Source organism: Syngnathoides biaculeatus, chromosome 22, assembly GCF_019802595.1.
Source record: "Syngnathoides biaculeatus isolate LvHL_M chromosome 22, ASM1980259v1, whole genome shotgun sequence".
NCBI lineage: Eukaryota > Metazoa > Chordata > Actinopteri > Syngnathiformes > Syngnathidae > Syngnathoides > Syngnathoides biaculeatus.
In genome coordinates, this window is record NC_084661.1 from 125,812 (window position 1) to 138,277 (window position 12,466).

Here is a 12,466-nt window from a genome sequence, read left to right on the forward strand (position 1 = left end):
TTCGATACTGATGCGACTATAAAATACTCAAAAACAATTTGTGACATTTGCCACATGTACTCCTGATCGTCACACATAAAATGTTACCTGTTACAATGCATGTGATATAATACAGCAGGGACTATTAAATGAAAGCTCCATCACCACTTAAGGTATTAGTACTGTTACAGAGTATCTATACAATAATTAAATAATTAAAAAGGTTTCTGATTGGAGAACTAAAATATTTGTATGGATACTACAACGTACACATCTCCCCATTTCAGTCACTTACTGCACACACTCAAAACTTAAAATAATTCCCTCAAACATCTTACTTGGAAAGAAACTTTAACAGTATCTCGAAAGAATTATTCAACCCATCCATCCATCCATCCATCCATCCATCCATCCATCCATCCATCCATCCATCCATCCATCCATCCATCCATCCATCCATTTTCTTTGCCGCTTATCCTCACAAGGGTCGCTTGAGGGCTGGAGCCCATCCCAGCTGTCAACGGGCAGGAGGCGAGGAACATTCTTAACTGGTTTCCAGCCAATCGCAGGGCAGGAATTATTTAATGAAGATTGTTTTTTTTTTTGTCTAACAGAAACAATATTTAGTGTTATGAATTGCTTTTGGGGCATTTAGATAGAGGCATATTCAATGCAACAATTCAATGTTATGGTCTCCTTTCTTGAAGATAAATAGAAATAATTTTCGAAAGCCTTGAGTACTTGGCTTCCTCTTTTCACCAATGAAGTATCACACATGCTTAATTGTTTTGGTCCGATTCATATGTACTGTATTCAGTCCCCAAGTGGCTGTGAACAGTCTGTATCCCAATGCTGGATTTGTGTTAGTCTTTTTTTCCTTGATGCATCTGATGGTAATCCCACCGAAACTCTGAAAATAAAGGCCTTCAGTATTTTACTCCCCCCCTGTCACTATGGACCTTAATGCTGCACTCCTTTATAGTTCTTTGGTTCTTTTTTAATCTTCAAATGGGCTGCAGTGGTTCCACTCTCGAGGGCTGATATTTTGTCCCCACACAGCAACAGCATTGGAAACAAGAAATTGTGAACAAGGCAAGAAATGTGGCTGAAAAAAAGAAAGGCCATATTTTTCAGGGCAAAGGTTTTAAAATTCAGTCCGAGTTTTTTTTTTTTTTTTTTGACTTACCGACAAAGAGGATGATCACACAGAAGGCTCCCAGTTCCAGTGGACCAGCTTGTGGCAGCCCTTCCACTTTGCTCCAAATGTGCATGAAACCATATTTCTCCAGCTCCTTATTCACATCCATGCTGATCTTTGGCTCCACAAAGGCCAAACATTCAAAAGATCCTTTGGAAATAAGATAGAACTCACTTTACCGGCAAAAAGTAAATAAAGACATGTTGTTAGTTATTGGCTCTGAATGTAAAAAGTTATTTTCATCGACAACTCCACCCTTAATTACTAAGTCTACACAATAATTTTACTCTCCATCCCTGTAATTATCTTCAGAGCCTGAGAAGAATTTCGGCCTTGAACCCTTTTGATAGAGACACATGTTTTACTGTTCCTCCTGTATGGTTACATCGCATAGCTCAGGCTAGGTAGATATTGTCTGTATTTTAGACATACAGAGTCCTTAGCCTGGGTATTTGGTGTCTAAGTATTAACAGGACAGTCTATTTCAAGCCTTGTATTTCAAGATGGATGCCTGTCATCATAACTGGAGCTGCTGTGTATGTGTGTGTTTGTGCTTATGCTTATGCTTATGTTTATGCTCATGCTTATATGTGCGTGATGACCACAGCACAGATGGATATCGATCAGGTTGTAAACAAGGGAAGGAAAACACTGCAAGAACAGCAAGTAATCAAATGAAACTTCATACTGCAACTAACGCATGCATGGAAATGTGTAAAAACTGCATTTGAATGCTGAGGTTGAACTGAAATGCTGCAGAATTATTTGAAATAGAAAATGTGAGATTTTTCATTTTTAATTGGTAAAATGCTGAAGTGCAAATTCATACATGGACAGCATTCGAGTACATTTCGAATGACAATTCATATAGTCCGCCTATAATAATTAACAGTTTGTATACTAACAGACAATAAGATAGCAACCTGAGTAGAGAAAGTGCCCGTCTCATAGTTCTGAAGGTTAAGGGTTATGATCTCCACTCTGGTCTTCATGTGTTATTTGCATCTTCTCCACATGTAAAAAAACATGCATGTCAAGGGTAATTGAAGACAACTTAGACATAAATTGTCCATACATGTGGATGTGAGTGCTAAATAGGTGGGCTGTGATTGCCTGACAACCAGCCAGTTGGCATAGGTGCCGGCTGACCCTTATGTGGACAAGTAGTACTGAAAATGGATAGACTGTGCAGATGAATGACATTCTGTGTGTATTCTGTAATACATTATAGAGAATTTTTGAGAAGGTTATATATAGAACTCAGACAGAAATCCATACTTTTTGGTTAGTATCTATTGTATTTATTGATAGACTACAGGGGAAATGTACAATCAATTATCCATCCATCCATCCATCCATCCATCCATCCATCCATCCATCCATCCATCCATCCATCCATCCATCCATCCATCCATCCATCCATCCATCCATTTTCTTTGCCACTTATCCTCACAAGGGTCATGGGGAGAGCTGGAGCCGATCCCAGCTGACAATGGTTAAGAAGCAGGGTACACCTTATATCATAACAATCAAGAAATAATTTTTTTTATTCCTGTACCTTGTTGCATTTATACAACATTGTGGCTATCCAGTCATGGTTCTAGTAAAAAAATAAAAAAATAAAACCTTCATTCACTTGCTGTCGTAAAAGTCCAACATGATTATAGAAATAATATGACTTCAAGCCTATAATACTATCTAAGTCTCAAAAACCTTTGGTGTTGAAAATATAAAAATTTCCTTCATTTTCAACAAAAAGTATCCCATTTTTTCTTTTTTAAAAAGATAAAGGTTTACTATGGTAAATCGCTTTTTGAATTTGAAAATATACATCTTTTAATCTGTAGGCATACAATTTTTTTAGACAAAACCAGGCATCTTTAAAATTAAGGCAAAAATAACTTTAATCTTCTTTTCAGTATGCCCCTAAAACTCATTCATATTGCCTTAGAGTACCAATCAACACAGAGTATTATTATTATTAGAATTATCATCTGTTTTGGCAATATGTCTGTGTATTATATCTCAATTAAGGAAAAAAGACATTCCCCTTTTACATGCATATGGACATGTAAACAAAGCCCACTTTAACCATACAGAAATACTTATGGAGGCAAATGCATGAGTGTAATGCATTTTGCATATTGCTGAATGGCAGGTTAGGAAACACATGCTTACCGGTGCCTCTGCAGGAAAGCAATTCCAGTACTCCTAAATATGGCACATAAATTTGACCCTCAGTTTTGCACAGCTCTTCTTCAGTGCTTCACTCCCCCTCTTCTTCCTGTTGCCCCTTGCTTACCAAAGATTCTTGCTAGAATTTAGTGGATGACTTCTGCTGGATTTCTGCACGTTATTTGTGTCTTTTTAGAAGGTCACCAGCCTTTTTCTGTAGGATTGCATGAACTCTTCGTCCAGTGCTGTGTGTTTACTTTCTCGCACTTTTTGTGCCTCTTGTCTCCTCCTTATTTCTCTCAAGCCTCACCCCCTTTTACGTCCTGCACTTCTCCTCAAAATGACTCTTTCACTGCTGCGCTCACTCCCCCTCACCCTCTGTCCTATGTGTTCATCTGAGCCCTCATTCACCCAGTTTTTTCACCCCTCCCTCTTGGTTCCCAGAGACCAGCTGTGTCAGGGCCTCTTATTTTTGTCTTCAGTCACTGTGGAGGCGAGGCTCCTTCCAAAATGAGCATTGGGTGATGTGAGCGTTAACGTCCATCTGGTGTCTTGACAGATGATACCTGTATTTATTTAGCATTTTCAGACTGAGAGTTTTTTCTCACTTGTTCTTATATTCATGACAGTTGGTTCAACATACACCCACACACACAAAGTCCAAGATGGGTTATTTGACCTACTAAACTGGTAGTTTCGGAAATTCAGTATCTGACCCATTGTGGGTTAATATTTTGACTTAAGACCAGAACTTTTTATCCCTTCTCACCACATGTCATCACATCAGGCTCCCTCTTGGGCCTTTGCCACCTTTCACTTTACTGATAATTTTCCGTCTGTCTTATTACCAAAGGCGGACGCCGGACTTTTTTGGCATCATGAAAACTCAAACAAGGTAAGAATTATATAAGGTGTGTTTTAAGATAGGTGGATATGTATGTATTAGAGGATGGACAATAAATTAAACCAACTGCTATCGCTCTGCCTGCAGCTAATCCAGGTTAGCATTAATATATAATTCACAAGACAGTTTTCCGTAGCTCCTTTTTAAAAGTATAACACATATATGACATTGTTGCTCACACTGCTTTACAGTCATGTATTATATGTTAGTACAGTAAGGCTCATTTTTCTGGAATGCTAAAAATTGTATGGCGGTAAATACAAACTGGAGTGGGGTGCGCACACAGAGCTGGCGCTTGCTGCAGGAGCAGAGAGAAGACAGCAAAACTCAGTGAACATGTTTTATAAACTGTAATGCATCCATCCATCCATCCATCCATCCATCCATCCATCCATTTTTTGTGCCGCTTATCCTCATAAGGGTCATGGGACTGTTGGAGCCTATCCCAGCTGTCAACGGACAGACGGCAGGGTACACCCTGAATTGGTTGCCAGACAATCGCAGGGCACACGGAGACAGACAACAGTTGCACTCACAATCACAACTAGGGGCAATTTAGAGTCTCCAGTTAATGTTGCATGTTTTTGTGACATGGGAGGACACCGGAGTGCCCGGAAAAACCCATGCAGGCACGGAGAGATCATGCAAACTCCACACAGGTTTAATAAACTAAGGTGGCATCATCACTGCGTCAGCGTAATTCTGTATGTTAATCATTTACACATGGGCCTGATGTCTGCCGGCATTTGGCACAGAATAGTTCAGATTGATGAAAAGAAATGACTAATGTATGTTCTGTGAGGATTTAGCAAAACATGCCTTCTTGCAACAACAACAATCTTTAATAATATGCTTAATTCATCCAAGGGGGGAACACTATATGTCTTCCAGGGATTCAATGAACTAAATGGTGTAGGGATTTATGTCCCATAACGTGGACCTCCCTTCCAATGAGTTCACCATGTGAAGGAGGTGCCGAGGGGATCAGTTGCATTGTGAGAGGTGCAGCAGCTGTAGATGGGGACCTTGGTGATCCGATCCTCGTGACAGAAACTACCGGTAGCTCTAGGGATGTGTGACCTCACTACTCTGGCAAGGGAGCAGACTGAGCTGGTGTTAGAGGTCCAGAGGTTCTGACTACTTCTACTACTTCCCCTCCTCACAGCTCACACAAGTGTAAAATAACAGATATACGCAATATACAAAACAAAGCTCTAAGAAAGCCAAACTCAGTAATAACAAGATGACTATATTCAAAACACACATTTAAAAGGGGTACACACATACTGATAATCAGGCCGAATCTGACCCCACCTCCTGTTTTTTCAATCAAAGTTAACAAAGACCTGATCCTGACCTGACTGTTCAAAAAGAAGTCGAGATCGTGAATATAAAACATTTCAACATACTACAGTACTGGTACTGTACGACTACCGTCCCGTAGTGCCATGCTGCCACCCATAGGTGGCCCATTTGTACTACGCTAGACTTCTGATTTGGATAGGGGAATTATGATCACAGACTACACACTATAAAAACAGTAAGGACATATTTGTCATTTTTCAGATATCAGTTAAAATTGTGTTGTGTACCCCGCTTTAGCATATATCAGTGTACTCCATATGCATTGCACTTATATTTACATGTATATACTGCACAACAGTAGATGGGGTTCGGCTGACCCTAACCTTAGTTTTACACAGCATACACAATAAAACAAAAAGAAAGCAATATTAATCAGATAGTCTATTAAAATAAAAGTGAAATGCTAAACCATATGACCCAAATTTAGATGGTGATTGAAACTAAGGTTGTGTTTTGAAATAAAACTATAATAATCACAAAATGTAAATATAATACCATCCATCCATCCATCCATCCATATCCTCACAACGGTCGCTGGAGTGCTGGAGCCTATCCCAGCTGTCAACGGGCAGGAGGCGGGGTACACCTGAACTGGTTGCCAGCTAATCGCTGGACACATAGAGACAAACAGCCACACTCACGATCACACTGAGGGGCAATTTAATGTCCAACTCATGTTTGCATGTTTTTGGGGTGTGGGAGGAAACCGGAGTGCCTAGAGAAAACCCATGCTGGGATGGGGAGAACATGCAAACTCCACACAGGCAGGTCCCGGATTGAACCCAAGGCTTCAGAAGTGTGAGGCCAACAATTTACAGCTGATCCACCGTGCCTCCTAAATATAATACAATATTGAAAAATATTATCATGAAACAACATTTGTTGAGAGCTAATATAATCTCATATGATGTTGGTTAGTGTTGATGATCAATGTGATCTATGGTCTAATTTTAGACTAGCTTTCAATTTATTCTGCAAATTCATGCCTGGAGAAAACCAACACAGGCACAGGGAGAACCCCAGTCCTGAGAACTGCGAGGCCAACGCACGAACCAGTTGAAACACCGTTCCATCCATTTCATGGATGATAAAATTGATTGATCCATTTTCTGAGTAGCTTATCCTCACAAGGGTCGCGGGACTGCTGGAGCCTATACCAGCTGTCATTTGGCAGGAAGGAGGGCGGAGGGGGGGGGGGGTACGCCCTGAACTTGTTGGTAGTGCTAATCGCATGGCACATAGAAACAAACAACCATTCACACTCACAATCACACAGATGGGTAATATAGAGTCTGCAATTAATGCATATTTTTGAGGTGTTTGTGGAAACTGGGGTGCCCAAAGAAAACCCACGCAGGCAGGGGGAGAACATGCAAACTCCACACAGGCGGGGCTGGGGTTTGAACCCCTGTCCACAGAACTGCAAGGCAGACAGTCTAACCAGTTGCGCCACCCTTCCCCTGAATATCTATTTTATTTTTAAAATTGTAGTATTTAGACAGCATATTTCAATGTAATGTTTGTATGTTTTTGGAATGCAGCACCAATGTTATTAAAATAATTTGCTTGTCTACTTAGAGTGAACCACTGCTGCTCAAAGTTTTTTTTATCCATAGAAAATACCACATGAAAATGTTGGATACACAGACACAAAATCAAGCTCCACTGACTTGTGTGCAAAAAACATCATTATTTTGATGTTAACTTTATGAGTGAGTGATGGAGCAATCGTATTTGTTGATGTCTCAAAGCTGCAGAGGAGTTTCAGAACATTTCACGCTTATGTCCTTTTGTGCATGTTGTAGAACATGGTGATAATAAACACAAGGACGAGGACCCCAATCACAGATGCCAAGGCTATCCGCACCTCCATCTGAGTGTTGCTCTCAGCAGCTAAAAGAACAGGAAAGCATCATATAAGTACCACAGCAGACATTTATCTAGAGAACACAACCTTTCGCCATGATGATAAGATATGGCTTTACAGCTGCTATTTCAAGTTACACTCCGTAAGATTTCAAGCTGATGACGAGTGGGGAGCTACGGTGGATTGTGATTTCTTATCTTCACGATTCTGTCTGGTCGAAGATTTCATGTTCCAAGTCCACTGATGTGAAATTATACTAGATGTGTTGTGAGTAATGATGGCCTGCATATTACATTTGAACTTGAAAGGTCAATTCATCTGTAAATGTACACTTGTATCTTCTTCTTTTCTTTTTGGCTTGTCTCGTGAGGGGTCCCCACAGCTTATGTTTTCAAGAAATACGTTTCTTCATGTAATGGTCATAAAATGTGGTCAGACCTTGGCAGACCACAGCAGTGGAAGGTTTTCTCAAGTTAATAGAAATATGTTTCCATGTTTTTATTGAACATAACATCACAGTGTTGGCTGGAAATATTGTGTGAACCTTTGTTTGTTGTCTGACTTTCAGCTGACGACTCAATGTGTTGGATGGCATGAGCTTGAATAGCCGATAAGTACAGTATCGTCTTTTTGTCTGTGTGGCATCAGAATATTGCATTTTGGTGACAATGCCATACGATAAATTCTTTCAAGTAGCAATTCCAAGTGGTGTTCCGAATGCAACATTAATCATAACTTACCAATGCTATCATTGTTGATCAACATGTGTTTGGTTTTGTACAACTGTCCATCGTTGCGCTCAGGTTTAATTCTGAGCAGATGACACATTAGTGGGTACACGTCAACAAGCCCAAAGGGATCGACGATCAGGTTTTTCTGAAAATCGGGCCCCACAGCCCTGAAGAATGCTTTCATATCCATGGCTTCATTATCAAAGCCGTGATCTCCTTTGTTGAATTGCAAAGGTACAAACTAGAGGGACACAGAAATGCAAAGTTCAATTAGAATCATAATCATATGCATCTTTACTTGAGCCAGTAAGTCTTAGCCAAGATCAAATCCTTCGTCTGGGAACAACAATGGTCCTGGACGGTTTATCGTCTCCATTTTCTTTTTGCCATTACAAATTATTAATAGCAGCAGTACAAGCAATTTCTGGCTTGTGCCATCAGGCATCACCACCATGAGTCACTGGCATGATTTGTTTGGCACACTTGTAGTGGTGGATACCCTTCCCGACACAAACACACCCATTTGAAATGTAATCTGAAAAATAGAGGATTTTATTTTTGTTGGTTTATTTGGACTGTCTAGTTATCAAAATAACATTGTGGTTACATTAATGTTTTCATTCATACATGTTTCTTGTATACTGATACATTTTAGAGGCACTTGAAAAAAAACTCACTTTGGGCCCCTCTATGTAAATGTTGCAAATTAATTATAATTTTAGATATCCTAAATCTCCTGTCAGTCATAGATAGGCCCTTGTTGTCATGGAGCTTTGTGTCCACCTGACAATCATTCCCGCTGCAAATTATGACAGGATTGGCATCATGACTGGTAGTGGAAATGGATGAATTGAAAGAATGACAGTCAAGCAGTTATTAATGGATAGTGAGACTCAAACATTCCCACTAATGCAATTGTCTGTCAAACATAATTTTTCTTTAATATTTACAAATATACTGTATTATTTCTTGCTTTTTATTAAACTTAATAAGGAAACAGTAACTGATTCTGAAATCATGGAGGGAAAATAAATGATTCAGTATCTACTCCCACCCCCAATGAGAAGTATTAGTATTGTACTGTGTTCGTTATATGCTGTGTTGACTCAATTTGTTTTATAGTCATAAATCATTACTTTCTGGGATAAAAGTCCTTCAGGTCAGTGCAGTGCAGATGTGTGAAGAGTACAAGGCAGGAGCAGAAATATAACAAATAAAAGACAGCTAACTAGGACAGAACTAATCAAACGGCAGCCACTTGTGTGGGCATCACCTTGTACTTTATGGTTTGTGATACAAATTTGCGATGTATGATTGACTCAGAAGAGAGGATCCTCATATCCAACACATTCCGAGCTGGGAAGTGAAAATTCACAAATAACAGATTCTTATAAATTCAAATGCACGTACACAAAGCTGTTTCTTACCCCACTTATTACATATCCAGGGTCAGACATAAGGATGATGGGAAGAAGTCGTGGATGTGAGCTATAATACAGTCTAGCTGGCACGTCCTCCTTTTTATACACATGAAGGTGAGGGTGGCCTCCCTTCAGAGCCTGGTAGACCGCTTCCAATTTCCCTTCTTTGGGAAGCAACATTCCAGCAGGGCCATAATCCAAAAGTTGGAACTGGATATCCCTGAAGCTAAAACCTGGGATTTTAGACAAGACGATCCTCTGAATTTGTTTATCTGGTAGTATGTTAGCCATGCCATGGTCTGCGGTGATAATGATGTTGAGTCGGTCAGTGAGACCATGGTCGTACATCTTGTCCCGGATGTAGCCGACAGTACGATCCACTTGCTGCACCATCGCCCGTAGTTCTGGGGATTCTGGTCCAAACTTGTGTCCAACCAAATCTGGCTCCCCAAAATACAGGGAGACAAAATCCAGATCCTGTTCGTGGAACCACTCACCAATCACCTTGCCGATGTTCAGCCTCCATTCTGTCTCGTTTCCGTGGTTATAGATAGGAGGCTCCACCTGCCTCACATTTACTGTTTCTCCTTTGTAGGTTGCAGCTGTTCCGGGGAAATGGAGAGAGCCTGCTTTTAGTCCCTAAAAGAAAATGAAACTTAAGAACATGGCAAAATCAATCAATCAATCAATCAATCAATCAATCAATCAATCAATCAATCAATCAATCAATCAATCAATCAATCAATCAATCAATCAATCAATCAATCAATCAATCAATCAATCAATCAATCAATCAATCAAATAAATGGAGCAATAAGAGAAAATTAAGTTCAGCAAAAGTGCTGGAACATGTGACTCACAGATATTGCTTGCAGACTGGATTTTATAGTTAAATGTGTATGTAATAAGAAGAAAACCACTTGTTTACTTAACGACAGCCTGAACAGGTAGATCAAAGAGAACAACAACAACATCTGAAAACTAAAACGTTTTGAGAGGTGTCAAAAATGAGTTTAAACCAGCTGTTGGTGACATAAGCAACAACTTTGAAACTGCAGGAATGAAGATTAGTACTGTTTGGAGAAGGCTGAATGAAAAAAAAAGTACAGAAGCTGATCAGAAAGAACAATAGGAAGGCAGGCCAGGCTGGAATTTTCACCCAGTGGAAATAATGATAAAAACATGTCAATCTTCAGGATTTTAAACAAACAAAAAGACATCTGAACTAACCTGTCTCTGTGCTGTTATCCAGATAGGTAGGCTGCCATTGTCCCAGTAAGAATCAACAAACTGAGCTGCATGGTACTGCTTCTTCTCCTGAGTAGTCGTGTTGAACCAGATGTTGTGGATTACCCCATGATTCTCGACGTAATTGCCTGGGTCGAGGAAGGGAAAGACACACATGAAAGCATCACAATCAACTTAAATCCCTTGAGCCATCAATTCAACTGGACCACATTTTACAGTCAAGGTCACACCTGAAGAGAAAAACATGCACCAACGTGTTCAACTACCATTGCAAACTCGTACTTTGCGAGGAACCATCAAACAAAAGGACTTTAAATAATTCTGTTATTTTTATTGAAATTGGTCATATGCTGGAATAAACGTCATCTATTTAGATACTGAATTTCCCAGGGCATACTATAATGTCTAACAGATTACGATGACTAGTACCGAAAAACTCAGGTGGCAGAATAGATTATAGTGCAAGAGTTAACCAACAGAAAAAATGCCCTTAAATGCAAGATTTCATTTTGTCTTCTTCTTTCTATGACGACTGAAGTACAAGATTATGAGTTCATCTAAAGCAGGTGTGTCAAAAAATTTTTTTTCACAGGCTAGATTTTAATTACGGTTTTCGTCAAGAGGGCCGTTATGACTGTTAAACCATTAAACTTTTTAATTGCCTCATCATATTTAGAAATTAAATTTATGAACTACTTTTGGAATCAGTATTCAGTATTTTCAATCATCAGTTTTCTAATAGGTTTTTAAACTATTGTTCATGTTTGATAACAACAAATGCTTGTAATGTCTGAACATTATCATTTATGATACATGACAATTTAAAATTTCAGTTTCGATTTTTACAATAATCATGGAAGTTGACACACAAGATTCCCCATTCACAGGCCACATAAAATCATGATGTGGGCCAGATCTGGCCCCTGGGCCTTGAGTTTGACACCTGTGATCTAGAGTCACACTGTATATATAAAAATGTATGTACTTAAAAAGAAATACCTGTAAGGAGCGAGAAGTGAGCGGGGCTAGTGATAGTGAGAAAAGGTGGCGTGACATAAAGTGCCTTAACTCCATCTTCAGCCATTTTATCCAGGTTGGGAGTTTCAATATCCCGGTCGTAATCCCAGCGGAAGCCATCGAAGGAGACGAGGAGCAGTTTGTTCCTCCTGGGAGACCCACTGAATTCTGACTGCTGCCCAGAAACTGAATCCCAAGTTGGAGCAGGAGCGCAAGGTGGATAAAAAAAGCAGCAATAAACTAAGCAAAGCGGCAGTGATACTAAAAGCTTTGACATTTTTATGCCGGAAATACTCAGGTTGTGCAAATATTTGGTCTCTTGCTAATGTGCCACACAACAGGCACACCCCTCATAACTTGTATTTCTTTTGGGAGTATTTGTCAGCACAAAGACCAAAGATATTCATATCACTTTACTATGTAACTGACTGATAATTGGAGATAATGAATGACCTTTAACCTGCGTTTGTAACATTGGAGATCTCTCTATGTAATGATGCGCTGCACTAAATTGGTGTGGTTATGAACTTAAAATAAAAGTTGCAATTTAATTAGAATCTA

The 12,466-nt window shown here is 39.6% G+C and overlaps 1 protein-coding gene and 1 long non-coding RNA gene across 2 annotated transcripts; both read right to left on the reverse strand.

Annotated features, from left to right (window-relative positions):
* Position 1: 1 nt before the first annotated feature.
* Positions 2 to 3,594, reverse strand: LOC133495794 (uncharacterized). The gene is made up of 3 exons (XR_009793658.1): positions 3,356 to 3,594; positions 1,166 to 1,327; positions 2 to 1,084 (listed from the first exon to the last, which is right to left on the reverse strand). It is a non-coding gene; the product is annotated as an uncharacterized LOC133495794 (long non-coding RNA).
* Positions 3,595 to 7,401: 3,807 nt separating this feature from the next.
* On the reverse strand, positions 7,402 to 12,182 carry LOC133495738 (ectonucleotide pyrophosphatase/phosphodiesterase family member 7-like). The gene is made up of 5 exons (XM_061810680.1): positions 11,888 to 12,182; positions 10,871 to 11,016; positions 9,647 to 10,279; positions 8,229 to 8,460; positions 7,402 to 7,514 (listed from the first exon to the last, which is right to left on the reverse strand). The coding sequence occupies exons 1-5, from the start codon at positions 12,180 to 12,182 to the stop codon at positions 7,402 to 7,404; spliced, it is 1,419 nt and encodes a 472-aa protein (XP_061666664.1).
* Positions 12,183 to 12,466: the final 284 nt, after the last annotated feature.